The sequence below is a fragment of the Candidozyma haemuli genome (genome assembly GCF_002926055.2).
Source record: "Candidozyma haemuli strain B11899 chromosome Unknown C_2014730914, whole genome shotgun sequence".
Classification (NCBI taxonomy): domain Eukaryota; kingdom Fungi; phylum Ascomycota; class Pichiomycetes; order Serinales; family Metschnikowiaceae; genus Candidozyma; species Candidozyma haemuli.
Genome location: NW_020289904.1, coordinates 1173695 through 1197264, shown reverse-complemented (window position 1 = coordinate 1197264; position 23570 = coordinate 1173695). Strand labels below are relative to the sequence as shown.

The 23570-nt window shown below is 44.2% G+C and overlaps 12 protein-coding genes across 12 annotated transcripts; 7 read left to right on the top strand and 5 right to left on the bottom strand. All coding sequences in view use genetic code 12, as the record gives it.

The window, feature by feature from the left end:
• Positions 1-113: 113 nt before the first annotated feature.
• CXQ85_002162 (uncharacterized protein) lies at positions 114-1333 on the top strand (the record flags this gene model as incomplete). Its single annotated transcript, XM_025485850.1, has 2 exons — positions 114-223; positions 274-1333. The coding sequence occupies 2 exons, from the start codon at positions 114-116 to the stop codon at positions 1331-1333; spliced, it is 1170 nt and encodes a 389-aa protein (XP_025341315.1).
• Positions 1334-1401: 68 nt separating this feature from the next.
• Positions 1402-2151, bottom strand: CXQ85_002161 (uncharacterized protein; the record flags this gene model as incomplete). The annotated part of the gene is made up of 1 exon (XM_025485849.1): positions 1402-2151. One exon carries the CDS (start codon positions 2149-2151, stop codon positions 1402-1404), a length of 750 nt encoding a protein of 249 aa, XP_025341314.1.
• A 460-nt stretch (positions 2152-2611) lies between these two features.
• Positions 2612-3256, bottom strand: CXQ85_002160 (mitochondrial 54S ribosomal protein MRPL50; the record flags this gene model as incomplete). The annotated part of the gene is made up of 1 exon (XM_025485848.1): positions 2612-3256. The coding sequence occupies one exon, from the start codon at positions 3254-3256 to the stop codon at positions 2612-2614; it is 645 nt and encodes a 214-aa protein (XP_025341313.1).
• Positions 3257-3690: 434 nt separating this feature from the next.
• Positions 3691-4788, top strand: CXQ85_002159 (uncharacterized protein; the record flags this gene model as incomplete). The annotated part of the gene is made up of 1 exon (XM_025485847.1): positions 3691-4788. The coding sequence occupies one exon, from the start codon at positions 3691-3693 to the stop codon at positions 4786-4788; it is 1098 nt and encodes a 365-aa protein (XP_025341312.1).
• Positions 4789-4913: 125 nt separating this feature from the next.
• On the top strand, positions 4914-5612 carry CXQ85_002158 (U2 snRNP complex subunit; the record flags this gene model as incomplete). Its single annotated transcript, XM_025485846.1, has 1 exon — positions 4914-5612. One exon carries the CDS (start codon positions 4914-4916, stop codon positions 5610-5612), a length of 699 nt encoding a protein of 232 aa, XP_025341311.1.
• Positions 5613-6161: 549 nt separating this feature from the next.
• Positions 6162-7172, top strand: CXQ85_002157 (NADPH:quinone reductase; the record flags this gene model as incomplete). Its single annotated transcript, XM_025485845.1, has 1 exon — positions 6162-7172. The coding sequence occupies one exon, from the start codon at positions 6162-6164 to the stop codon at positions 7170-7172; it is 1011 nt and encodes a 336-aa protein (XP_025341310.1).
• Positions 7173-7203: 31 nt separating this feature from the next.
• Positions 7204-8986, bottom strand: OLE2 (Ole2p; the record flags this gene model as incomplete). The annotated part of the gene is made up of 2 exons (XM_025485844.1): positions 7204-7700; positions 7885-8986. 2 exons carry the CDS (start codon positions 8984-8986, stop codon positions 7204-7206), a joined length of 1599 nt encoding a protein of 532 aa, XP_025341309.1.
• A 1061-nt stretch (positions 8987-10047) lies between these two features.
• CXQ85_002155 (uncharacterized protein) lies at positions 10048-11469 on the top strand (the record flags this gene model as incomplete). The annotated part of the gene is made up of 1 exon (XM_025485843.1): positions 10048-11469. One exon carries the CDS (start codon positions 10048-10050, stop codon positions 11467-11469), a length of 1422 nt encoding a protein of 473 aa, XP_025341308.1.
• Positions 11470-11544: 75 nt separating this feature from the next.
• CXQ85_002154 (uncharacterized protein) lies at positions 11545-14127 on the bottom strand (the record flags this gene model as incomplete). Its single annotated transcript, XM_025485842.1, has 1 exon — positions 11545-14127. The coding sequence occupies one exon, from the start codon at positions 14125-14127 to the stop codon at positions 11545-11547; it is 2583 nt and encodes an 860-aa protein (XP_025341307.1).
• Positions 14128-15425: 1298 nt separating this feature from the next.
• Positions 15426-17255, top strand: FLU1 (Flu1p; the record flags this gene model as incomplete). The annotated part of the gene is made up of 1 exon (XM_025485841.1): positions 15426-17255. The coding sequence occupies one exon, from the start codon at positions 15426-15428 to the stop codon at positions 17253-17255; it is 1830 nt and encodes a 609-aa protein (XP_025341306.1).
• Positions 17256-17447: 192 nt separating this feature from the next.
• RFA2 (Rfa2p) lies at positions 17448-18248 on the top strand (the record flags this gene model as incomplete). Its single annotated transcript, XM_025485840.1, has 1 exon — positions 17448-18248. The coding sequence occupies one exon, from the start codon at positions 17448-17450 to the stop codon at positions 18246-18248; it is 801 nt and encodes a 266-aa protein (XP_025341305.1).
• Positions 18249-18279: 31 nt separating this feature from the next.
• Positions 18280-23385, bottom strand: CXQ85_002151 (uncharacterized protein; the record flags this gene model as incomplete). The annotated part of the gene is made up of 1 exon (XM_025485839.1): positions 18280-23385. One exon carries the CDS (start codon positions 23383-23385, stop codon positions 18280-18282), a length of 5106 nt encoding a protein of 1701 aa, XP_025341304.1.
• Positions 23386-23570: the final 185 nt, after the last annotated feature.

The window sequence follows — 23570 nt, the reverse complement described above, 5'->3', positions numbered from 1 at the left end:
TACATTTTTGAATAATTATTACGAATTGGTCTTTATAAGGTAAGAATACTGTAGAAGCCATCAAGGTGGAGCCGTATGGCGCCTGGAATTTTGTACAGGACCACGTCGCTACAATGGACGAATTTATCAAAATTGCCTACTCAATCCAAAAGACTAAAGCCATGATCAACGCAATTTTGGATTACCTCAAATCCGGAAACGTCAATCCTGACGGAACGGTCAGGTATGTGCTACTAGTTATCCAAAAAACTTAGATCGATTACTAACATGAAGGAAATTGTACTCCGCTTACACTTTGGATGAGTTGACTTCCATGGGCTTGCTTGGAAGAGTGAAGATCTCAGACTGGAGAATGGAAATCTTCACTTTGACTTTCACTCTTTTGTTTGTCATCTTCTTTAAAGGTGGTGATTGGTACAACTACAGCAAGGTGTCTGCTTTTCTTACTGGTGTGAAGGACGTCTTTGAAGACAACTTTGCCCAGTTCGGTATTGGAAATGGCAAATTGTATGTCAAGGATAGTGCTGAATCTTACTCCTCCTACGCTTCTGGCCGTGAAAACATTGAAAAGGTTAACATTTCTTTCAAGTTGGCCCCAAGACAGAACATCTTCTTGTGGATCATGGAGAGTGGATTCAGTTTCTTCACTGACTCTGTTCAAGCTCCAAAGGATAAAGTGGAGATTGTGGTTACCCCATCTGGTGACTACGAGAACTTCATCAGTGCTATTGTGTCTAAATTGGGTATGAGTGACTTCAGAAAGTTCAACTACTTTTTGGCTTTGACCAAGACAAGTGACTCAGAGAAGTTGCCTGAATCTTTTGTTTTCATGAGTGAAGCTAACGAATTCCACGAGAAGACTTTCACTGACAAGTTCGCTTCCACATTGAACTTGGGCTTGGCTTCAGTCGTGAGATTCCTTGCTTTCACTGACCAGCCAAACGAAAAGCCAGAGATTGTCCGTCATTTGGCTCCTCAGCGTAGGGTTATTTTGTCCTTGAACTTGCCTACTGGCAAGCAGGAGTTGAAGGAGGTTTCTGACCTTCTTGCTGGTATCTTTGACGTCATTGACCAATTGTCTGAGAAGAAGATCACTTTCAGACCAGAGGCAGTGAAGAAGGTTGTCAAGAACAGAGAGCTTGAGATCCAAAAGCTTCTCAAGATCGAAGAGGAGCTCAAGAAGGAGGCTGAGGCTGAAGAGAAAGCTAAGGTCAAGAGACAAGAGAGAGAAAAGTTCAGAAACTTGTCCAGAGATGAACAGTTGAAGGCAGAGAAGAAGGCCCAGGACAAGAAACAGAGAAAGGCTCAAAAGAAGATGAAGGTCAGAGGTTGATCTGCTACGCTTGGATTTCCAATTTTGCCCTTGTAAATCGTAATATCATGTTCTATCTATAAATGTACCTATATCTTACCTGTAAGTCGCCAGCCCCTGCCCACAGGGGTCTTGAATACCTCGGCCACGCCTGCCCCCAAAGCATCAGCCAAGATCCACATGAGATCATAGCCGTAGAAGGGCTTGCGAAAGTTGGCCTTATTTTTACCCTCCCATTTTTCGAATAGCTGTTCTTCAAGAAGCTCTTTGAATTTTGTCTTACTAAGAGTCTTGACAAGCCAAGAACGCCCCGAGTTTATCATTTTGAGGAATGTTCCACACCTTGGGTATGCCAAGGAGTACTGATGGACGTTTATCTCATTATGGTGATTTGAAGTCAAGGTCACGACGCCCGTGTTTACAAGGGCCGAGAGATGTTCAGCTGAAATATCTGTGGTACAGATGGAAAGCGCTTCAGGATGCTTGCTGACGAACTTGCCAAACTCCCTTAATGCGATAGCAGTATCCTCATCTGCGGTCTCAGCCATCTCTTCTATAAGTGCAAGGTAGTGTTGTATCTTAACAACCACTTCCATATTCTCATATCCATACGTCACCTTAGATTTCTGGCCTCCTTTACCTGTCCTCAGGATGACAGGCAGCGCATTAGTAATAATGAACTTCTTGACTAGACCATCACGGATACACATCTCGAGACTTCTATCCACAAAAGTGTTACCTTGGTCGTAAAACATGGAGTAAAGTTGATTTAGCGTAAGCATCCCGCCGTTCGGTAGCTGTTGGTGGCGATATTTGACGATCTCAGCTTTTGTCTCCATGGATAGACCTCGCAAGGAAAATAGTAGATCGTTCGCTGAGCTACTTTGGGCAGACTGCTCACTGTAGTATCGATTATGAAAGCAAGTCCTCTCAGCCCACTGGTTATCCACAACAGTATTTATAGCATCGACAACACTGGTATAATCTTGGATCTGGAAAGCGAGATGTACGTTTTGAGAAACCACCTCCAAGGGTTCCTCCACACTTTCCTCCTCTTTTTGCTTTTTCACCTCATTCTTTGGTTTCGGCTTGCTTTTGAGAGGCGATAGTGGACTTTTCTTAGACAGGGAGCCTGGTTTTTTGATTCTAGACAGATTCGCCGCTGTGAATCTTAGGCTTGACATAAAAAGGAAGAACTAGATAATGCGTGCGAATTTTTGCACCCATCCACTCTCTCTAGTACATACATGCTGCCTCTTCACTATTCCCAATACTAGTGTTCTATTTCTATGTACAGACTTAATAAAGCACAAGCTTTCTCTTGATGGGCTTGCCATCAGCGACCTTGATGTCACAAGTATAACGGCCAGGTTTGCTCACCTCGGATAATATGGCGCCTTCAGAATCTTCGATGCCAAGGCCATCTTCCAAGAATTCAACTTTGGTAGCTTCACTCAAGAAGGTACTGAGCGCGGCAAGAGTAGCTGGCTTAGGGATATCATCGAATGAGTAAAGTAACGATTCAGGCAATGAATCTGGGGTAGCTTTAGCAGCTGCTTGCGGCAGACCTCTTCTCAGTTTTGAACCACTCTTCATGTTGGAAAATAAGGACGATAATTCGTCTAATGATAATGCAGGCGTGGCGTCGACCTTTCCGCTCTTTGGTGCTGGCGCCTTCTTAGTTTTAGCTGGTGCTGGAGTCGTCACCTTAGGAGGTGTGAACACGGGTATACGAGGGCCGTGCTCTTTGGTGATGTAGCATGCCTTGTTGTCCACATGGAGAACGTTTCTCATGAATGCTGGGGCCACTTCTATGATCTGACCCTTGACACCATGTGGAGGGTAGTCCTGTAGTAACTGAACAGGCAACTTCTTGGAGTTGGCCTTAGTTAAGCTTCTAGTGAATTGTTTGGCTATGCAAACCTGACGTGTAGGGAGGGACATGGTCACTAGGCTTTCTACCTTAAGGTTGAGAGTTGAAAATTTTGGACTAACTGGATTTGTGTGGTGTACGGGTGGACCTCAAGCTGGACCAGGAATGGGCTTGATCAAGACATCACTACGTAGTAGAGAGCCAGTTATGGTGTTATGGAATAAATTTGTACCCGTCAATATATTGCTAAGGTGAATTCAGATTTCTTGTGTTTCGTATTCTGTTTGTCTACAAGCGTGTGTCCTTCTTAAGTGATATCAGTTGCAACCTGAACCAGCGAACGGACTGTTTTTATAGAATAAAACCCATCAGAGGGTTTCACTTGATGAGTCAAAATTTGTTCAATTTGTTCTTTTTATGGAGGAAGCCGTGTGTGTTTAAAGTTCATTGAAGGTGGCCCTGCTGCCTCGCTGCGTACCCCATATAATAATGGTACAGGAAACTGATGCTCATCGCTCCAAGCACCTACGCTTTCTTGCTAATGGAAGACAAACACTGCTTTATATGTCTAGAAAAGGAGTATAAATATACTTGTCCCGCGTGTGGTACGAAAACATGCTCAGCAGAATGTGTCAAGCGCCACAAGCTTCGATCAGAGTGTACTGGTCAAGTTGATCCTACCAAGTTTGTGGCTAGGAAGGACATTTCCAGCGATCCGTCCTTAGTGAATCGAGATTATAACTATCTACTCAACTTCGAGAGGAAGATCGGCCTTGGGGTGAGTGATGTGAAGCAAAATGCTAAAATGATGTTCAGAAGGCAGCTTGGTAATCCAAATAAGAGACAGAGACTAGGTAAGGAGGATACAGATCCAAGGCTTGTAAGGGTTAACAAGAGATACAATTCACCTCATTACGCTCTTAAAAGGGATAACGTTATGGTTGTTCACCTTCCGTCCGGGATGTCCCGCTCTATACAAAACAAGTCGGGATACGACAAGAAGGCTGGCACCTACACCTGGACAGTGGAATGGGTCCCAGTTGGAACAGATGGCAAGCCTCTCAAGAGTTTCACCTCTTTTAGAGTAAAAGAAGAAACTGTTCTTAGAGACGCTGTTCCTCATTTAGCATTTGCTTCGAGCATGGGAGTTGAGCCTGGGACAATAGAGGCCGATAAACTCCATTTTAGTCTCGAGAACATCATTAGCACCAAATCACGCTCTGTGATTCCTTTAAACGCCGAGGAAAGTATCGCTACTGTTTTAGCAAACAAGGTGGTATTGGAATTCCCGAAGATTTACATCTCCACCTCTGCAAACACCTTGGAGGAGTACGCTGAGAACGAAAAACTAGCATATGGCATTGAGAGTGATCTGGATAGCAGTTCCGATCTGAGCTCCGATTCAAGTTCCGATCTGAGTTCAAGCAGTGACTCGGATTCGTCAGACTCTGACAGTGATTCTGACGATGCCCCAGAGGAGACCTCATCTAAAGTCCCCAACCTCGAGGATGCACCTCTTCCAACCACGGAAACGAAACCTCCTATAGAAATAGTTCCACCGAAGACAGAGGAATATCAGGAAGAAGAAGGATTTTCAGCATAAACTTGCATAGCATAATATACATGGTCATTTATGGGTATCATCTAACAGTAGGCGGTAGAGAGTGCGCACTAGTGGAAAGCTAAAACGATGAGGTTCACCAACTAGTACCTACCACGCTCCATTCCATGAACGTATTCAAAAAGGCTCTGGACAGCGATAGAAACTTCCAATCATCGCTTTACATTGGTAATCTAGATCCTCAGGTTGACGAGCCTCTACTATACGAGCTCTTCATCCAGCTAGGCCCAGTCAAGCTGCTCTATCTACCGAAAGATAGGATTCTGCGAAAACACCAAGGGTTCGGTTTCATAGAGTTCAGAACTCCTGAAGATGCTGGCTATGCTCTTGAGATTCTTCGAGGTATCAGACTATATGGGCGTATCTTGAAAATGAAGAAAACAGACCCTAAGCATGGTACGTCATCTACCTCTAGTGCAGGCGCTGGAGATGAGGTGGGCTTAAGCATAGGCGCTAGACTCTTCGTCAAAAACTTGAACCAAATGGTGGATGATAAGTATTTGAAGGAAACCTTTGGGAAGTTTGGAAACCTTATAGAGAACCCACTGATAGTTAGAGATGAGGAAGGAAACTCAAAGGGCCATGGGTTTGTGGAGTATGACAGTTTCGAGGCCAGTGATGAAGCAATTGAGAGGATGAATGGTGCCATACTTATGAATAATAGGGTCACCGTGGAGTACGCTTACAAGGAGGGCAAATCGAGGCATGGCGACAGCGTCGAGAGGCTACTCGCTGAGAAAGCTAAAACGAACGTTAAGAAACCAGTGCCCACGAAAACCAAGAAGCCAAGAAGGGGTCAACAGTAGTATGTGGTTAAGAAGGTTCAAAGATCTAGAAGTTTATTGACTACTGGCAACTGGTAAAGTGGCGGTCTAGAGTACTGAAGACGCTTCCAACAACATGAACCTGGCCGAAGTAGTCATCAAGTCATGTTACAATCCATACTTAAGCAATCAGCATATAGAAACCAGGGCTCGAAGAATGAGTGAAAAAATAATAAATTGGGGGTGCAAGCGGAAAACCTGTCAAACTGTCAAACTCGCATTCGCCTATGTACGGCTTTCAATCCTATAGACGGCAGAACAAATGCGGCAATTGTACAGTTGCTCAGTTACTATTTTAACTAATTTTAATATAGAGAGGTAGATTTTTTGTATATATCCGATTTGGGTATCTTGTGGCGGCAATGTTTCTCGCCAAATCCGTCGTTCATGCATTTTGTGGCGTCAATCGGTCTCGGAGTTATTTGGGACTGTGGTTCTGATTACTAACCAGCCCCTTGCAGGGTTGGACTATAAAATCAACCCTTTCGTCCAATTTAGTTGTAATATACCCTAATTGCCATCTAATCAATCATGTCAATCCCAAAGACCCATTACGTTTCTATTGCAGAGGAAACCTCAGACTCTCCAGATGTTATCCAGTACAAGGAGGTCGAGGCCCCACAAATCTCTGGACCTCATGACATCATTATCAAGAACCAGTACGCTGGTGTGAACTTTATTGAGGTCTACTTCAGAAAAGGTATCTACCCTGCTGAACTTCCTATCATCTTTGGTAGAGAGGCATCTGGTACAGTTGCTGCAGTTGGATCAAGCGTCAAAGACTTCAAGGAGGGAGACAAGGTGTTCTACTTGGCTCCAAAGACTTTCGCCCAATACACCAAGGTTGTTCATGACGAGAGCTATCACTTCATTCACAAGTTGCCAAGTGATACCTCTGTGGACAAGTTGAAGTTGTTTGGTTCCATTCTTGTCCAAGGCTTGACTGCAATTACATTTGCCAATGAGGCTCATCCAATCAAGAAAGGTGACTTTATTGCTGTGTGGGCTGCCGCTGGCGGTACTGGTCAAGCCTTTGTTCAGTATGCTACTTCCTTGGGTGGCCGTGTGATCGGTATTGCCTCAACTGACGAGAAATTGGATCTTGTCAAGAAGTTGGGTGCTGAATTCACTGTTAACTCGCTGAAGGGTGATGTGGCCAAGGAAATTAAGGAGATCACTAATGGTAAAGGTGCTGATGCTGTCTTTGACGGTGTTGGAAAGGACGTCTTGGATACCAATCTTGACCTCCTTGCACGTAAAGGAACCTTCGTTTCCTTCGGCCACTCTTCTGGCTTCATTCCACCATTGGATATCGCTAAGTTGAGTCCAAAGAATCTTAGATTCCTTTCTCCAGTGATCTTCAACTATGTTCAAACCAAAGAGGAATGGAACCATTATATCGAGATCTTGATCGACCAAGTTAACTCTGACCGTCTCAAGTTCACTCTTGAGACTTACCCATTGAAGGACTACGCCAAGGCCACCACTGCTTTGGAGGCCAGGAAGACCACCGGTAAGTTGGTGTTGGAAATTCCCCAGTAAGTATGTTCATTAAATTTTATATGACGACTAATTACAAGCGTGGTCTTGAATGTTCGTATTTGGTGAGGTCCTCTGGAGTCACCACACCGTAGACCAAGCTGCCCTCTCCATTAGTAATAATAGCAAAGTAGTTTCCGGCATTGAAAAACTCAGCAAGTGTCTCCAAAGGAGTCAACGGAGTAAGCACATGATAATGTTTGCCCTTGCCAGCCTTTGGTTTCACGATCTTAGAATTGAGTGGTGTGGCTGTTCTTTTGGAGAAGTTCTTCTCATACTTTTCTCTGGCCTTTTGACTAAACCAAAGCATGTAGTTCTTTGTTATAGGCTCAACACTGTCAAGCTTATTTTTCTCCAAGTGTTCGACGTTCAAGACACCTAGAAGAGTCTTGTGGTCTTCATCAATCACTGGCAAGTATGTGAACTCATTTTCAAACGTGACTTCCAAAGCCCTGTTAATGGAAGTTGATGGGTTTATAGAGATGGCTGGACGGATATCTAAGTCTTCCACTGTGGCCCACGGTAGTCTATCTTTGGGAAATGGACTGAAGAAGACATGGTTTGATGTAGTAAAGAGGTGCAGGAGATTTGGGATGGGTGCTTATTTCGTGTGAGCCTGTAGTACTACTGCGAAAAAGTTACTTCCGCTGCCTGAGCATAGTGTATAAATTAACGATATTTAATTAAGCGGCCTCGGCCGTCGAATGCAGTCCACTTTGTTGTCTCCTAGAATCTCCGTCATTGACTTCTCCTTCTTCTCTAGCCACTCTTCTCCAGACGTCCTCGTCGTTACCCAGGGCTAGTACACCGATTCTCATGGTTGCAAGGAGATTGACTGCAGCAGTCAGGTGCCCGTAAACACCGCCATAAAATGCTTTAGTGGCATCTTTTCCATGGGAAGCTTTGAGCAATGCAATTCCTCCAGGATGCTGGTCCATGAACGGAGTGATGTCATGAATAATGTTTTGTATCACAATATAGATACGATGCTTATCATCTGCTGTACCGCAAAGTCTTTTAAACTCTTTGGTGGTGATCATTGGTAATTTGGAAATAGGTGTGCCCCAATTCAATTGACTTCTTCGTCTATTGAGAACAGCTTGTTGCTGCTGGATCTGAAGCTGAACCACGAGGTTTGCAGGGGTCCTTGATACATCTTCAACTAAGCGTAGATGATGAAGCACTGCAATAAACCACTTTGTAGGATCATAAGCCCACAAGGCAGAGCTATCTCTATAATCGTGAGGGAACTCATGGTGATAGTTTTGCAGATTTTGACCAAACGAGATCATTGCAAAAACAGGGTTCATGCAATTGACCAGCGAGTTTTTATCATTGAATGGCTGGGTGGGGAAAGTAAATGGCAACCTCCTGGCATGGCCAAATGACTCAGTACTGAGAAGCAGCTGTTGGCAAGCGCACATTCTCAACAAACCAGGGTATATTAAGCCATTGATCCAGGTATCTTTACATAAATAAACGGATACAATGATAGGTAAAATGATTGTTGAGAAAATGAAGAACGACCAATACTTCTTCTCTTGCCATATGATGTATTGCCTGGTGAAATTTTCATAGTGGGTACGAGATCTTTCTCCAGTGTACTCGAGCTCGTTGGGAGCCAATTCGTCGGTACTAAATTCGTTCTCCACGAAGTCTCTGAAGAATGCATCCGATCTTGGTCTCTTCAAAAGCCAACCCCAATGAGCCCATAGGAAACCTCTTTTGATGGAGTACGGATCCTTATCGGGGTCGTCAGTGTATTGATGATGAGCTCTATGAAGTCCTGCCCACCATCTTATAGGTCCTAGACCCATGCTTGCTCCGAAAACTGCAAAGTAGACTTGTACGAACCCGTATCTGGGGCGAAACAGGGTATGGGCATAGCACTTATGGTAGCCCGCAGTGAAGGCTAGTATGGTGAAAATGTGGTAGAATATGCAAAAGTATAGTGTTGCTGTGTTTTCCGGTAGAATGCTGAGTTTTTGGTGTAGCAAATACGTGAAAGCAGATAATGGCAAGATGACTGAGGTGACAACCATAGGATAACTAATCCGCAAGAAGAAGTTGTTCTTCCGCTTTCTCATGTCATTGATACGTGCATGTCGTTGTGAATCGCCATTTCCAGATGGCTTTATTCTCCTTTTCTGGACTTTGACGCCATGAATGTTGGGCGAAGAAGACATCCCCAGGCAAAGACGATGTAACCGGTTCCGCAGATGGATGTGAAATGGTGCGAATTTGACTGGATCGCGTTGATACCCTGCCCTGGTGAACTTACAATTCAAATGTCTCTTTAGATGGAGAGAGAAAATTAGTAGGTTCAACTAGTCAACTTATTAGATCGAAGGGGTTGCTGAAACTTTTTTTTTTTCAAGTGAGTTTACGTTAGGTTTGCTCTCATTGTAAGCCAACACGAATTTGAAACTTTAAGGTTTTTATGCGAATTGCAGCCATTTCGCATTAAAGCGGGACATTTGCAAAAATAATTATAATGCAAACGAGTAAACATATTGATGAAAAGTACAAGAAATGACATAAAGAAGCAGATCATGGCAAGAAAAGTAATGACACAGAATAAAGAAACATAGAGAAAGCGAGGTTTCTGGATTATGACTCTCATTTGACATCTGATAACGTGTGGAATGGTATTCCAAACACTTCACTACACCACTATTTACCCGTGTCTTCTGGAGATAACAAGTAGCATTGAATATTTTAGCTTTTTTAAAAATACTTTTATATCTAACACTCATTGACCACTGACACCTGATAGTGATTTCCAGCCTCTAGTGTAGCAACACCGGATGTACAGGTGTAACTCTCACCTTAACATTTTGTCAATTGTTTTCAACCAAACAGTATCCACCTATCAGTTATGGCATCCCCTCAAGGCTACGCACAACGGCCTCAAAATGCCGTGTCGGAGGCTCCATCAAAGGTTTACCAGCCTGCTACTGCCGCCCCGGCTGTTTCCTACACACCCACGGAAATCAACATTCCTTCCAACTTATACGACAAGGTACCAAACTTGAACCTCTACAAGAAGCTTCAGGATGCTGAGAAACAATTAGACTTGCTCATAGCTCAGAAAGGATTAGACTTCCAATCCGTGCAAGCATCTTCAATGCAGCCAAATAGCTTGAAGAGAGAGTCTGGTATCTTACGTGTTTTCATTTACAACACATGTGAGAACCAGCCATGGCAGAAGAACCAATCTAGCGTGAATGATGGCCCAAATAATGATTCATCCTGGACTTTACGTGTGGAGGGCCGTTTCATCACCGATAACAAGGATAAGTCTGAGACAGAGGACATGAAATTCAGCTCTTTCCTCTCTGGTATCTCTATTGAGATTGTTCCAAATAACGACTATCAATCCTTGCAGGGGAGTCAGTCAAATGTGATTGAATGGCGTAATGAAGCAGACAATAACCATGGCGCTAACCTGCAACTAAAAAACGGCTCTCCGCTGTGGCTGTTTGACGGCATCGATGTGAAGCGTCAGGGTGTATTCCCCATCAAGGTTAAGGTCGCTATCTTAGCGAAGGACTATACTTTCAAGCTCCTGGTGTCAGAAGAAATGGCTCAATTTACTGGTAAGCGCGAGGCCTCTCAGCAGGAGTTGATTTACCTGGTTTGGCAGTACGTTTTGTTCAAGAAGTTGTTCAAGAAAGCTGAAAGCTACCCTAATGTTCCAGCTGTCTCTGCTTCTTCGCTTTCATCGCAATCGCTTGGATCACAAGGTGACGAGGAAACTGATTTATCTGTTGTCCAGTGTGACGAGGTGTTGAAGGGATTGTTGAAGGTGGATGCTTTCAAATTCAAGGATCTTTACCAATTGATTCAGCCTCACTTGCGTCCTCGCCAGCCTATTGTTGTCGAGTACGAGGTGGACACGACAAGGTCTACCACATTAGGTGATGTTGTTATCGATATCCCAGTTGAATTAGCTTTGTCAATGAGCAAGATCGAGAAAGAGATCATCGATGAAAATAAGAAGGCTTTTGAAAGCATGTCAAAATCAGATGAGCTCGTGCAATACCTCAACCAGCGTATTTCTCTTGGAATTGTCGCTCTACAGAGTGCTAATAACAGGGAACAATTCTACAGAGACTTGAGCGAGGACCCAGTTGTCTTCATCAAGAAATGGTTGGAGAGCCAAGCTGAAACCTTAAAGGCATTGAAGAGCGAGGAAGGTTTCAACGAGGAAGAAGTAAGAAAGGCCGAGTACTTCAAGGAACATGAGCAAGAGTTAAGACAAAAGATTGATCTCATGTTAGGTGCTCAGAAGATTTGAGGTTTATGAACGGAAGCTGTACCATTAGTCTTATTAGAAACTGTATATTATTAAAAAGTATTTTCTTTCAAACGTCTACTCCAGATACTCTTCGTCATCATCATCCGCTGGTTCACCTTCATCGTATGAATCGTCATCGTCGTCATGCATGTGTTCGTCATAGCCTTCTTCGAAAGCATTCATGTAAGAACTTGATTTAGAAACATTATAGTCGACCTTCTTTCTGGCCGATCTTGAACCCGCAGCACCAGCTGTCTGTTCCATGTTTTCGAAGCTTTCCATAAGCGGAGCAATCAAAGAAAGATACTGGTGCATGTAAAGTATCGGCTTGTAGGCAACACTATTCTGAGATATCCGTGAAAAATCGTCTGGGACATTAGATGCCAAACCCAATTTCTGAGCTAGATGCTTGTTAAAAGCGATTAGCTCGCTGGCATTAGCCGCAACCTCATACCAATGCTTCGAATTGTCATATTTAGGAGGCATTTGCACTTCATTGCCATCCTTGTCAAATTCGACACCAAACACTCTTAAAGAATCTAGGAGCACCGAATGAACATCTTCAACGTAGAGCTTAAATCTAGATGGAATACTAAGTTTTATGCCAGTAGGATCTTTCGCTACCGCCTTCATTCTGTCGACACTAGAGATGCCGCCTCCTGAGGGCTCAGCCATTCTCACCAAGTAGAACCGTCCAATCCTGAAACCACAGTCTCCGACAATAAATTCATTAAGTCTGAGAGCCATTGGATGGACAACAGGATCAGAGGTTGGATCAATGTAACGTTGCGTGGAGTCAGGGTCGGGGGTGCCTTGTGGAGACGCGTTGGTTTTACCCTTTTTAGCGAGTTTCGACTCGAGATCCTTCTTGAGTTCAGTCGTTTGAGAGAAACCCTTGAGTATCGGCCTCGAAGCGTAAATAGTGTCTTTCTCACCAGCAATTTCTTGCTTATTCACAACCTGTGCAAGATGTGTTTTGAGGACATTGGATGCGGAAAGACTCCAAAGAACCAAGCAGCGAATCATAATTAATCTATCAACGGGGTTTGAGATACCCGCAAGTCCCTCCTCTTCGAAGCTTCGTTCATGCATTGGATTGAGTTTTTCCAGTGGAGCCAGATATTCATAGTTATCCTCCTCAGAAACTGGAGGTTTTGAAGGATCAACCCTGTCAGCCTCATCCGTAGGCAAGGAAGTGACAACACGTGTGAGCGAGTCATCTCTCCATTCTTCAGGTAAACCAAATGATATGTAATTCGATCGGAGGTCCTGAACGCCACTTTTGTAGTTGCCAGGTGTGATCACCTTCTTTCTATTGAGCACAAGTGTGAGTAACTTGCAAAATAAGTCGTCCATGGTTCGGGACACGCCGGTCAGGCCACCGCCTTCGCCAGTGTTAGCTAGACCCAATCCTTCTTCTATATCCTGTGGACCAATGTGGCCAACGTAAAGGATCTCAGGGAATTTGGCCAAGAAAGCCATGATGAAAATAACGTCTGACAGATACGGGTTTCGCTTGACATTAAAGCCAAGACCCACGGGTTCACTTGCGACAGTAGAATTCTCTTTCACCTCAAAAAGGTTATCATCATAAAGATCATAGTGGAGGGCAACTAGCGGGCCTGGGTATGTTCTGGTTATTCTATTCTTCTCCCTAACGATGGAAGTCCTCGTAATTTTATTTCTGAACTTTAGCGTAACCCGTTTAGTCTTTGGTGCTGGTTCTGACTTTACCTTTGATTTCCCATTGCTTTGGGTTTTAGTGTTTGTCTCAACAGGTTTGCTCAGATCATCGGTCTTGCTCAAGTCAGCATCCTTGGTCGACTCGTCTTTTTCATCTTTGCTATCTGAAACAACGCTGGTAATATCCAGATGTAAAGCTTCCGACTTGATCGGTTCAGAAAGTACTTCCACGTCCGAATCAACAGGTGGAGGGCTTTCGACTTTTGGTGTCTCGTTCACAGTCAGTTCATGCTTTTCTGGGACATTGGAATCAGTTAACGCGTCCGCTGGCTTTTCAGAGTCATTGGCTTGGATTCCCACGGACGTGCTATTGTTCAAAGTAGCAAAGTTAAGGACGGATTGTTTTCTTTTCTTCGTCGCTGTCGACTCGGTGAGTTTGCCCAGGCGCTTTCTGTCGTCTGGGTCACCACCCCTAGAGCCGGGACCTTCCAAAGGCATATTATCCAACCGAAACTTGAGTAGCTTTGAAGTCTCAAGATTCTTCAGTGCTATTTCAACCGAAGAAGCAGTGTTGTTGGCACCTAGATGTTTCCTTGGTCTACCAAGACGTTTCGCTTTTTCGTTAGGGTTATATGCAATTTGGTATAGAGCACCACGCTCAGGCCCATGAGGCTGAGGGTCGATGTCTTCAGCATTTGCAAGTTTAAGGAGCGAACCAGCTTGGTCTGTCGAAATGGGTGATGTCTCATGCAAATTGTCTAGATCCACCATTTTCAAGGCGTCCAAAGTGGCTCTGTCGTAGTCCTCATGGCGGTCGATGAACTCTTCGAACTCAAACACGTTCTTGATATTCTGCTCTGCAGCGTCCTTCGCCAGCGAAGGTTCATTGTTCGTAGACAGCGTAAGAGCAGCCACTTTACTATCTACACTTTCTGGCTGTCGGAGTACATCACCGACGTCTGGATGTTGGACCATGGTAGTATAAGTGAAGAGGGTGTGTATGTGTGCAGTCAAGAGAGCCCTGGTCGGAACGGGAGTTTTCCAACCTCCGAATGCACCCAATAAAAACACTGCCCCCAAGCAAGGCTTTTAAATTTTTTGATTTACCTTTGAAAGTCGGAGAAGTCGGTCGGTATGAATTGAAAAATTCAGCCGGTTCCTGAATGTGACCTATACATTACTAAGCCGCAACTGCCATATACCGTTTTGCAAGATGAAACAAGGTGTAGTTGGAGAACCCCAAGGAGGTCACACAGAGTCCCTGAAACCCCATACTTAGTGTTTTTAAATAAACTTTTCCAATCCCGTTGCATCCTCTTGGATAGTCCGTATCTGTACAATTATGTACCACAAAGCTAACAAGCTTCGCCAGATAGTGCTCTGCGCATACTGAAGAAAACTACAGTACCTAAAGAAATGTATAATGCTTTACACTACCCAAACTCGCCGCGAACGGCTGGTCCAGGTAACCATATGAAAGCATCAACTACTCTGACCAATCAACCAGAGGAAGTGGTAGCCCCACGGCAAAAGTAGGCAGGGAACATGACTTCACCGGTAGATGCCCAAAAAAGGTAGTCTCAGTGAAATTTTTTTTTTGCAAGCCGCTGTATAAGCCGCTCTCTTGCATCGCATGTAGCCAGGAACCTTCCAAAGCTGTAACCCAAGAAAAAAGTGACACCTGTCAATGTTTTTATAAAACCAATTTTTCCAATTAAACCTTCTCGTTGGCCCTTTCTTACTCCATTCAAGCTCTCTATGACAATGCACATTTGTGTCAAACTGCGCGTGGGATCCACGGTGGCTCGGCGTTCATGTGTCAAAGATGCGCAGCTAACAAATGCCGGATAGCTCGGTGACGGCAGGTATCTGGCCCGAGAAGCCGTTAGGGCAGCCATTGAAAAAACCAAGCAGCCGATGAACTTCAACGGGTTTCAAGAGGAAGAAAGAGGTCGAAGGGGTTCATAAAGACTTGTAATTCAAAGAGAAATCAGGCACATTGACTAGGTAGAAGAGTTCTCTTAGTCATCGGTTGGTGCGTCAGACAGTTCTGGGCGTTAGCACGGCTTGTATTTTCTGAGGTTTTCCTCATTTTTCCGTCGGCATACACCAGCCTCTGTAACCGGGCATCATCACCGCTGGGAATATAAAGAACCCCTCGAATCCGGTGTCTTGTAAGACACTGCACAACTTTTTCTTTTGCCCCCCTTTGATCATCCTTATTTGGACTTTGCCAACATCCAGACTTTCTTCACATCGCCCGCTTATCCGCCATGCCTGAAACTAGACTTTCAGAGAACGGAAATGACAATGCCTTTCCTGAGCACACAAGACCCCCGCATGTTACCACCGAGCAGCCGGAATCGCTGCAATTACAGCCGAACAATGTTTCTGACTCAGTTTCTTCTTCTACAAGACAGTCTTTTGACGAGCATGATCCCATGAAGCTGGGACTCGAGAAGAATAACAGCAGCTCTTCCGAAAACGCTCCACAAGCTTTCACCGGCGCTGACATGGAGGCATACCGCAGACCATCCACTGAAACTCACTCGTTCGCTGACGAGGAGTTATCTAGAGAAATGAGCAGACGCTTGACCAACGCTGATGAGCTCCAGAAATTAGCCCTAGAGTCTGATGAGCCCATGCCTACCATGGGAGCAGGAAAGGACTACCCACCAATGCTTCCTAAGAGAGATCCATACGCTGTGGCTTATGACGGGCCAGACGATCCATTATTTCCGCAGAACTGGGGTTTCTGGAAGAAGGTGTTTTGCTGCGCTAACGTCGGCTTGTGTGCTTTGTCGGTATCCCTTGGCTCTGCTATGTTCGCTGCTGGCTCCGCACAGATCATGGAGCTTTTCGAGGTTGGTTCTACTGTTGCCACGCTAGGAACGTCGCTTTTCGTCTTCGGCTTCGCCTCTGGCCCCGTTATCTGGGGACCCATGTCTGAATTGTACGGAAGAAAGATTGTTCTTTTACCTTCAAGTTTCGGTTACGTCTGTTTCTGTATGATGGTTGGTGCTGCTAAAGATATTCAAATGGTGATGATCTGTCGTTTCTTCGCTGGCTTTATCGGCGCCGCCCCATTAGTCGTTGCTCCTGCTGTACTTGCTGACATCTTTACAGCTAAGACTAGAGGTCAAGCAATGTCTGTTTTCGCAATGGTCTTGTTTGGTGGTCCTATGTTGGCCCCAATCATTGGTGGCTTCATCGCCAAGAACCCTGACATGGGCTGGAGATGGACCTCGTACATTGCCGGTTTGATCGGTGCTGTATCATTCATTTGCCTTACTCTCTTTTTGGATGAGAGTCATTCTGCCATTATTCTTATTAAGAAAGCTGAAATCTTGAGAAGAAGAACCGGTAACTGGGGTATTCACGCTCCACATGAAGAAACAAGCTTGTCTATTAAGGAAATTGTGGAGAAGAACATTTCTAGGCCCTTGGTGATGTTGTTCACTGAACCAATTTTGTTTTTGATCACCCTTTACAACGCTTTCATCTATGGTTTACTTTACTTGTTTTTGACAGCAGTGCCTTTGATCTTCCAGGGTAGATACCGTTGGGCCCAAGGTGTCGCTGAGTTGCCCTACATTGCGATGTTCATTGGTACCTTCATCGGCGGTCTTATCACTATTTATATGGAGAGAGGTTACGGAAAAGCAATGGATAAAAACAACGGTGTACCTGTTCCAGAGGCAAGATTGCCTCCAATGATGGTTGGTGCATTTTTCTTTGCCATTGGTTTATTCTGGTTAGGATGGACTGGTGACTTCCCTGAAGATGTCCACTGGATTGTTCCTACCATCGGTACAGCCCCTATTGGTATTGGTCTTCTTATGATCTTCTTGCCATGTATGAACTACATCATCGATTGTTACCTCCTTTATGCTGCTTCTGCTTTGGCCGGTAACACTTTCTTGAGATCTGCATTCGGTGCCGCCTTCCCACTTTTCGCCAGACAAATGTTCGTCAATATGCATATCAAGTGGGCAGGCACCTTATTAGGCTGTGTGGCCGTTGTCATGATTCCTGTGCCTTTCTTGTTCTACCGTTTTGGTAGAACTATCAGAGCCAAGTCTAAGTACGCCTTTGTGCTTTAGGCTCCACGCTGTTTCAATAATCCAAAGAGGAAATCGCATACCCCAAAACCCATAAGCATTTTATATAACCTTCATCTAGGTCATACAATAATTTATTAATTCCAGTATTCGACTTCTGTAGACAAGCTCGACTCAGAGCGAGATTCTTTTGCAACCGCGACACGTGACAAACGCGGTACTTTAAATGTGTTGATGGCTCACACGTTCTTTAACGACACAGCAAAGATGGACTACGATAATTACGGTGACGGTGGTTTCAGCGCCGATGCTCAGTATTCTGACTATAATAACTCTCAGCGTCAACAAGTTAGGAATTCTCTAAGTCCTGTTACTATTAAGGAGATCAATGACGCTACCCAGCCTATCCCAGATGGTGAGTTCGTGATCAATAACGTGTCTTTGAACATGGTTTCTTTCGTTGGCGTCATTAGAAGGGTTGAGAACAGTGGAAGTGCCATTAATATTACCGTGGAAGATGGAACTGGGTCTTTGGAGGTGAGGAGGTGGATTGATGAGAAGATCGCCACTGCTGCAGAAGAAGCAGAGAAGTTCATGGGTTTGGAAAACAAGTACGTCTACATCACAGGCGCCTTGAAGGAGTTTAACCTGAAAAAGAGTATCCAACATGCCACTATTCGTGAGATCACAGACCATAACGAGATTGCTTACCACATGCTATACGCGATTTCAAATCACTTGGAGGCTCAAGGTATCCTAGGCAAGAGTGGCTTGCCAAAGAAGGAGGAAAATGGCCTCTTTGTACAAGATCACGAGAATGGTACGAACGGTACGAACGGTACATCAGATGTTACTAGGAAGATCGAAACAGTGATTCAGGATAACACTGGTTCCATGCAAGAAGGTGTTCCAATATCATGGATCAGTGAGAAATTAGGCGTTTCCATTGATGTGGTGAGAGAAAAATGCCAACACTTGTCTGAGCAGGGAAAGATCTATCAGGGTTACGATGAGGGTTCGTTTTTGAGTGTATAAATAATATAGGTAATGACATGTTTCTAAATATCTATGTTTGCTTTAAGTCCCCGAAATACACTTGTTGAAGATCTGAATCACTCACCGATTCACTGATTCCAGAAAAGACTCTACCGGTACTTTTCTCTGACGTTAAACCGAGTGATAACGCGTACGATTCGGCAGTTTTGAGTTCATCGTCTGCTAATGGTGCATCCTTTGAATCTTCTTGTTCCTCCATAGTGGTGTCTAACTTCCGTCTCTTTGTTTTCTTCTTCTTCGCTTCCTTAGCGTTGGCTTTCAAGTATTCGAGTCTATTCCTTGTTCCAAGTGCGACGATGTTCTCCTCAACAGAATTCTCGATACCAAACATCCACACAGTAGTGACTTTCGTTTGTCCAATCCGATGAATTCTTGAGATCGCCTGTAACTCGACGGGAGTGTTGACTAGCGGCTCGCACAAGAAGATATGAGCCGCATTTATGAGCGTCAATCCACTGGCTTGAGCTTGTGCATTTAATAGGAAACATGTTTTAATGTCATCTTTCCTCTTGAATTCTTCAACAGGATCCTCCTTCTTGTTCTTGTACTGAGCCACATGAGATCCCTTAGCAGATACGTACGTAATACCCGCCATATCCAAAGCAAAAGCCAAGATAACCAAAAGATCTTGCCATTGACTGAAAATCACAATCTGTGCTTCAGGATCCTCGCTTCTTAAATAAAGCGCCTGCTTAACTATCAAATCAACTTTTGATCCATAGGAATTTTGAAGCTTGATCTGAGAAATTCTCCTCAATGTCTCATCATCAAGCTGTCTGTAAACCTGGTGGACAGCAGCCGATTCAGCGCCATCTTTGTGACTTGCGGCATCATGTGTACCGTTCTCAACCGACTTTGCTTTAAGGTCTGAACTGTAGTGTGTGAAATGGTGAACGGTGTCTCTGGTCGTATATGTTTTGCAAATAGGACAAGATGAACGAGATTTGAGCCATTCTTCCAAACAAGCCTTGCAAAATTTATGACCACATGGTGTAAGCGAGCCCACAACGATCTGTGATTGACAGATGACACAGTCGTTGGATTCGTTGTCTCCGTCCTCTTCCTTTATGGCGAGCTCCTCCTTGGGTATCAAAGTCGAAAGGTAACGGAAACGTGAAACAGCCCTTGTAAGTTTCCTTTGCGCTGCAGTGAAAAGCATTAAATGGGATGCCACTTCTGAGTTCACTTTGGAAGGCTCAAGATTATCTTGCTCAGTGCAGTAAGTCTTACCTTGCACACTGTCTGAGATTTGCTGCAACTGCTTGAAGTATTCGACTCTAGCATTGAAAACGGCATTGTAACTGGAACTCATCTCTTTCTGTAAGAGTTCCTGGCAGTTCTTCTCGTTCTCAAATATGCTTCTCAATGCTTCTGCTACCTCATGGAATGTTTCGCCTTGCACGCTTCTGGCTTCGCCCATCTCATGTTCCAAAAGCCTAACGTCTTGCAATAACTCTTCAAGAGACAAGTCAGACTTGGGCTTACAATCCGTCCGACTCTTTTGAAGTACACGAAGAAATGCTTTGTCAGTAACACGCCTTGCTTCCTCCTTCAAATCTCTCTCTTGCTTCTTCTTCACCTCCGTTGAGCGTGTCTTCTTCTCGAGTATGGTGTTTGACCGGTCCATCAAAAGTTGGGAAATGACCACCATGAGACAAGCAGCTCGATCTTGATCTTCCAAAGACTTCTCATACTCTTCACCATCCGGACTCTTTTCGTCAGATAATAGCGGGTTACATAAAAGCTGCACCAATTGATCGACAAATTCTGTGATAACTTCCGCTTGTTTATTGAGCTCGTTTACCACGTTACCGATTTGAGTCATAATCTGTTTCACCTTGGTGGTACCAACAAGCTCTTGCCATTCATCAATATCTATCCGTGGAATTCCCTTCATGAGTTTTCTGGATGTTTTTGGAAACGTAGTTTCACCATCATTTATCATTTTCAGTTTGTCGACAGTAGGCTTGTTTGAGATACGCTTTAATGTGACTTCATGGACGTCTTTTATAGAATGCTTCAAGATATCCTTTCTGCTTTGTTCTGCAAGCTCGTAGAATTTCAGCTCAAGATGTTTATGGCGCTCTACCTTTTGCTCCTGTAGAGACAAGTCTTCTGGAGTTTTAAATCCGTCCAAATAATTAGGTATTTGATAGCCTTTATCACCGTTCAGTCCACTGTGAAGCCTGAGATGATTAATTTCATCAGACTTTAAAAGCTTGACACCAATAGTGTTACTCTCTAACGTGCTTAATGAGTCAAACTCACATTTCTTCTCCGAAATCTTCTTCTGGTATTCCTCATCGTAAAGTTGAAAATGCGCTGATGCCAACAAAAAGTAGCATTTATGCTGAAGCATCTTCAAGGAACGAAGCCTGACTCTATCAGCAGTAGTCGACTCTTTGAGTTTTTGAAACTTGGAAATAGCCTCGTGAACTTCTGCATCGTTTGCTACTGCCGGCTCCTCCTTCTTAATAACGGTTTTATCATCTTCAATCTCAACATCGTCATCTTCATCATCTGAAACCGTCGCAAGCTGTTTCGTCGATAGGACGTCATATCTCTTGAGGAAAGTCTTGTGACCATTGAGTTCCGTGATATCTGAATGTAATCTAGTCTCAATCTGATAGATGAGCTTCAGAGCTTCGTGGAGTCCACTATCCAACAGCTCCACGACTTTCTCTGGTAATAAGACATACTCAAGAAGTTGAGCTATATCAAGAAGTCTGCTTATAACAGCTCTTTCTCCTTCATTGATTTCTGCAAGCACGCTACTCATCATGTCATCGAGTACGCTGCCGAGGGTCTTCATCTCAGGTAAACCTTGTAATAAAAACTTGCTTTTCTTCCCTTTGAAGATGGGAAGATTGCCTATTTGCAAGTTACCACAAAGTTGCCTCAATTTTACCAACCACGACCTGAGATGAACGCAGTCAGATTGTGACAACTCGGTACGGCTGGGAACTTGGTTCTTGTCAAGATAAATTCCGATGGAAGCAAGACAGGACTCGTACATCTGAGTATACTTGTCTTGTTCAACTTTGGTCAAAGGAATAGTAAGGAGAATTCTTCTTTGTGGAGGTAATTTGATGTCTTCATCCACCATAGCTTTAGTATGACGAAGAGCTAAGCCCAGCCACACTTTGACAAAATCAACGTTACTCTCTGGAAATTGTGTGACCCTCTTCCAACAATATTTGGAGATTTCATAGTTGAATGGAGGAAACCTCAAGAACTGAAGAACTGCCACCAGTCGTGCTGGTGTGCCTGACACACCCCAAGAATGGAAACGAGGTATCAAGGAGGCGGTACTAAAAGCGTTGGAAGCAACTGAAGATACCATCTGGACTTCATCCATGATCACCCTCCACCATTGGCTCAGCATCAATGGTGATTCGTAGTACTCAGTATGGGGAATCTTGCTCATATCTTGCTTTCGGACCTTGGCAGCCATCTCCTCCATCACTGCACGCTCGTATCTCTTTTGACTCACTAAAGCATCTGATTGCACCTTCTCTCTGTCAGCAAAAGCAAACTCTGCTTTATAGCTTTCGGCGCTCAAAGGGTCGGTAGTTGAGGACAGGGCTTCTTCTTCCTTCACCTCTGACGAGGATCTCTTCTTGCCCCCTCGTGTGATCATATGTCTTGAAGTGTAATTAGCATAGTCAGCTTCGCTCGACATATTCGCATAGTTTAACAAAACAATGTCAAAACGTCTAAGATATTCACCAATGTAACGCGGTAGATTTGCAAGTTCCGGGTATTTGCCCAAGCCTCTATAAATCGTCACCAGTAGGCCCGGACTGAAACGTGAAATCTCGTTGTACCATTGATGAATGATCGTCTGAGGAGCAGTAATAAGCGTGGTTTTGGCTTTAATAACAGTCCTTATGTCACCTTCTTTTTGAAGCTGAAGCCTTATTTCCTGACCCACTTCTTGACGTGGGCGAGGATTTAGAAGTACAAGGTCTATCACCTCAATCGTCTTACCTAAGCCCATCTCCTCTGATAAAAGTCCACGGGCTGGAATAGGCTCCTTGTTTACGTCCTCGTAACTCTTTAACAAGAACTCAACCATAGCGTCTCTTGTGAGAACATTTCCAGTGAGCTCATTAACCCAACAAATATCGTTCTTTAATAAAACACGATTCCATCCGTAACAGAGCTTATTAATTACCGGATATATTCCTTGGTCTAGCTTTTCGTGGTCAACGTCAGGATAGCTTTGAAGAGCCACTACAAGCTCATCAGATAATAGTGGAACGTACTTTGAACTTCTTGTTTCCTCATCGTATACCATACTTTCTTTCTCTAAAAGCCATTTCACTGTTTTCCTTTGAAATGGAAGAAGGTCGGTGAACAACTGGGGATGTGACATTTTGCTTGTAACCAGTGGCATGCGGCTGGTATTATCTGTGATGACTTTATAGAAAAGATGAGCATCTGTTGGCATGGATTCGTAGCTCTGGTAAAATGGGTCTGTATCTGTTGGATAAGCGATCATATTAGGGCGAAGTATAGAGACGAGCTGAGAAGATACATCTGAGGAGAAGTACCTATGGAACAGAGGCTCTAGCTCCACAGTATATGCCAAAAGGATATTTAAACTGTTTGTGACAGTATCTAGCTCAATGGATAGTTGCAAGCGAGAAAGTCTGAAATGTGAACGGCACTTCTTTAATCTATTATTGATGAACCTTAGCTCATTAAAGACCACTGTTCTCTCGCTCTCGTTCACAATGTTGAAAGAAACAAGCGTACCCTTTCGTAGCACACTTTTCTGTTTGCTCTGATACAGGAGCAATGAAGGATCAGGCGTACCCGCTTTGATATCAAATGCCTCCGTGGTAAATGTGAACATCCCCAGCTCCTGGCTGATGATGCCCCTCCCAAGGTGCTTGGAAAGTGTCTCTTGAGAAAGTGTCACTGGCGACGCTTCTCTCATCCTAACCTGACGTTGGATCACTGGCATCCATGGTATTTCCAGGTTGGGTTCATTCTTTGGTTTCTTCTGTCTCTGTTGAACCTCGGCTTCGGAAGCTGCATAGTTGAGGATAAGTCCTAGGTCGAACTCCAAGATCTCCGAGGCAACATCGGTGACTTCGGGCTCCAGCATCCTTTGCAATTATAAAAAAGGGGAGATGGATAAGAAAATGAGAGCAGTCACCGGATGCCTTTGGCAAAAGTCGTTTTGATGGGATGGATTACTGATATGGCTTGCACGTGACTCGCCATTCGGATCTCATAGTCTTTCTTCATTTACGAAGTAAATTTCAGTGCGCGGAAATCCGTCTACATTTG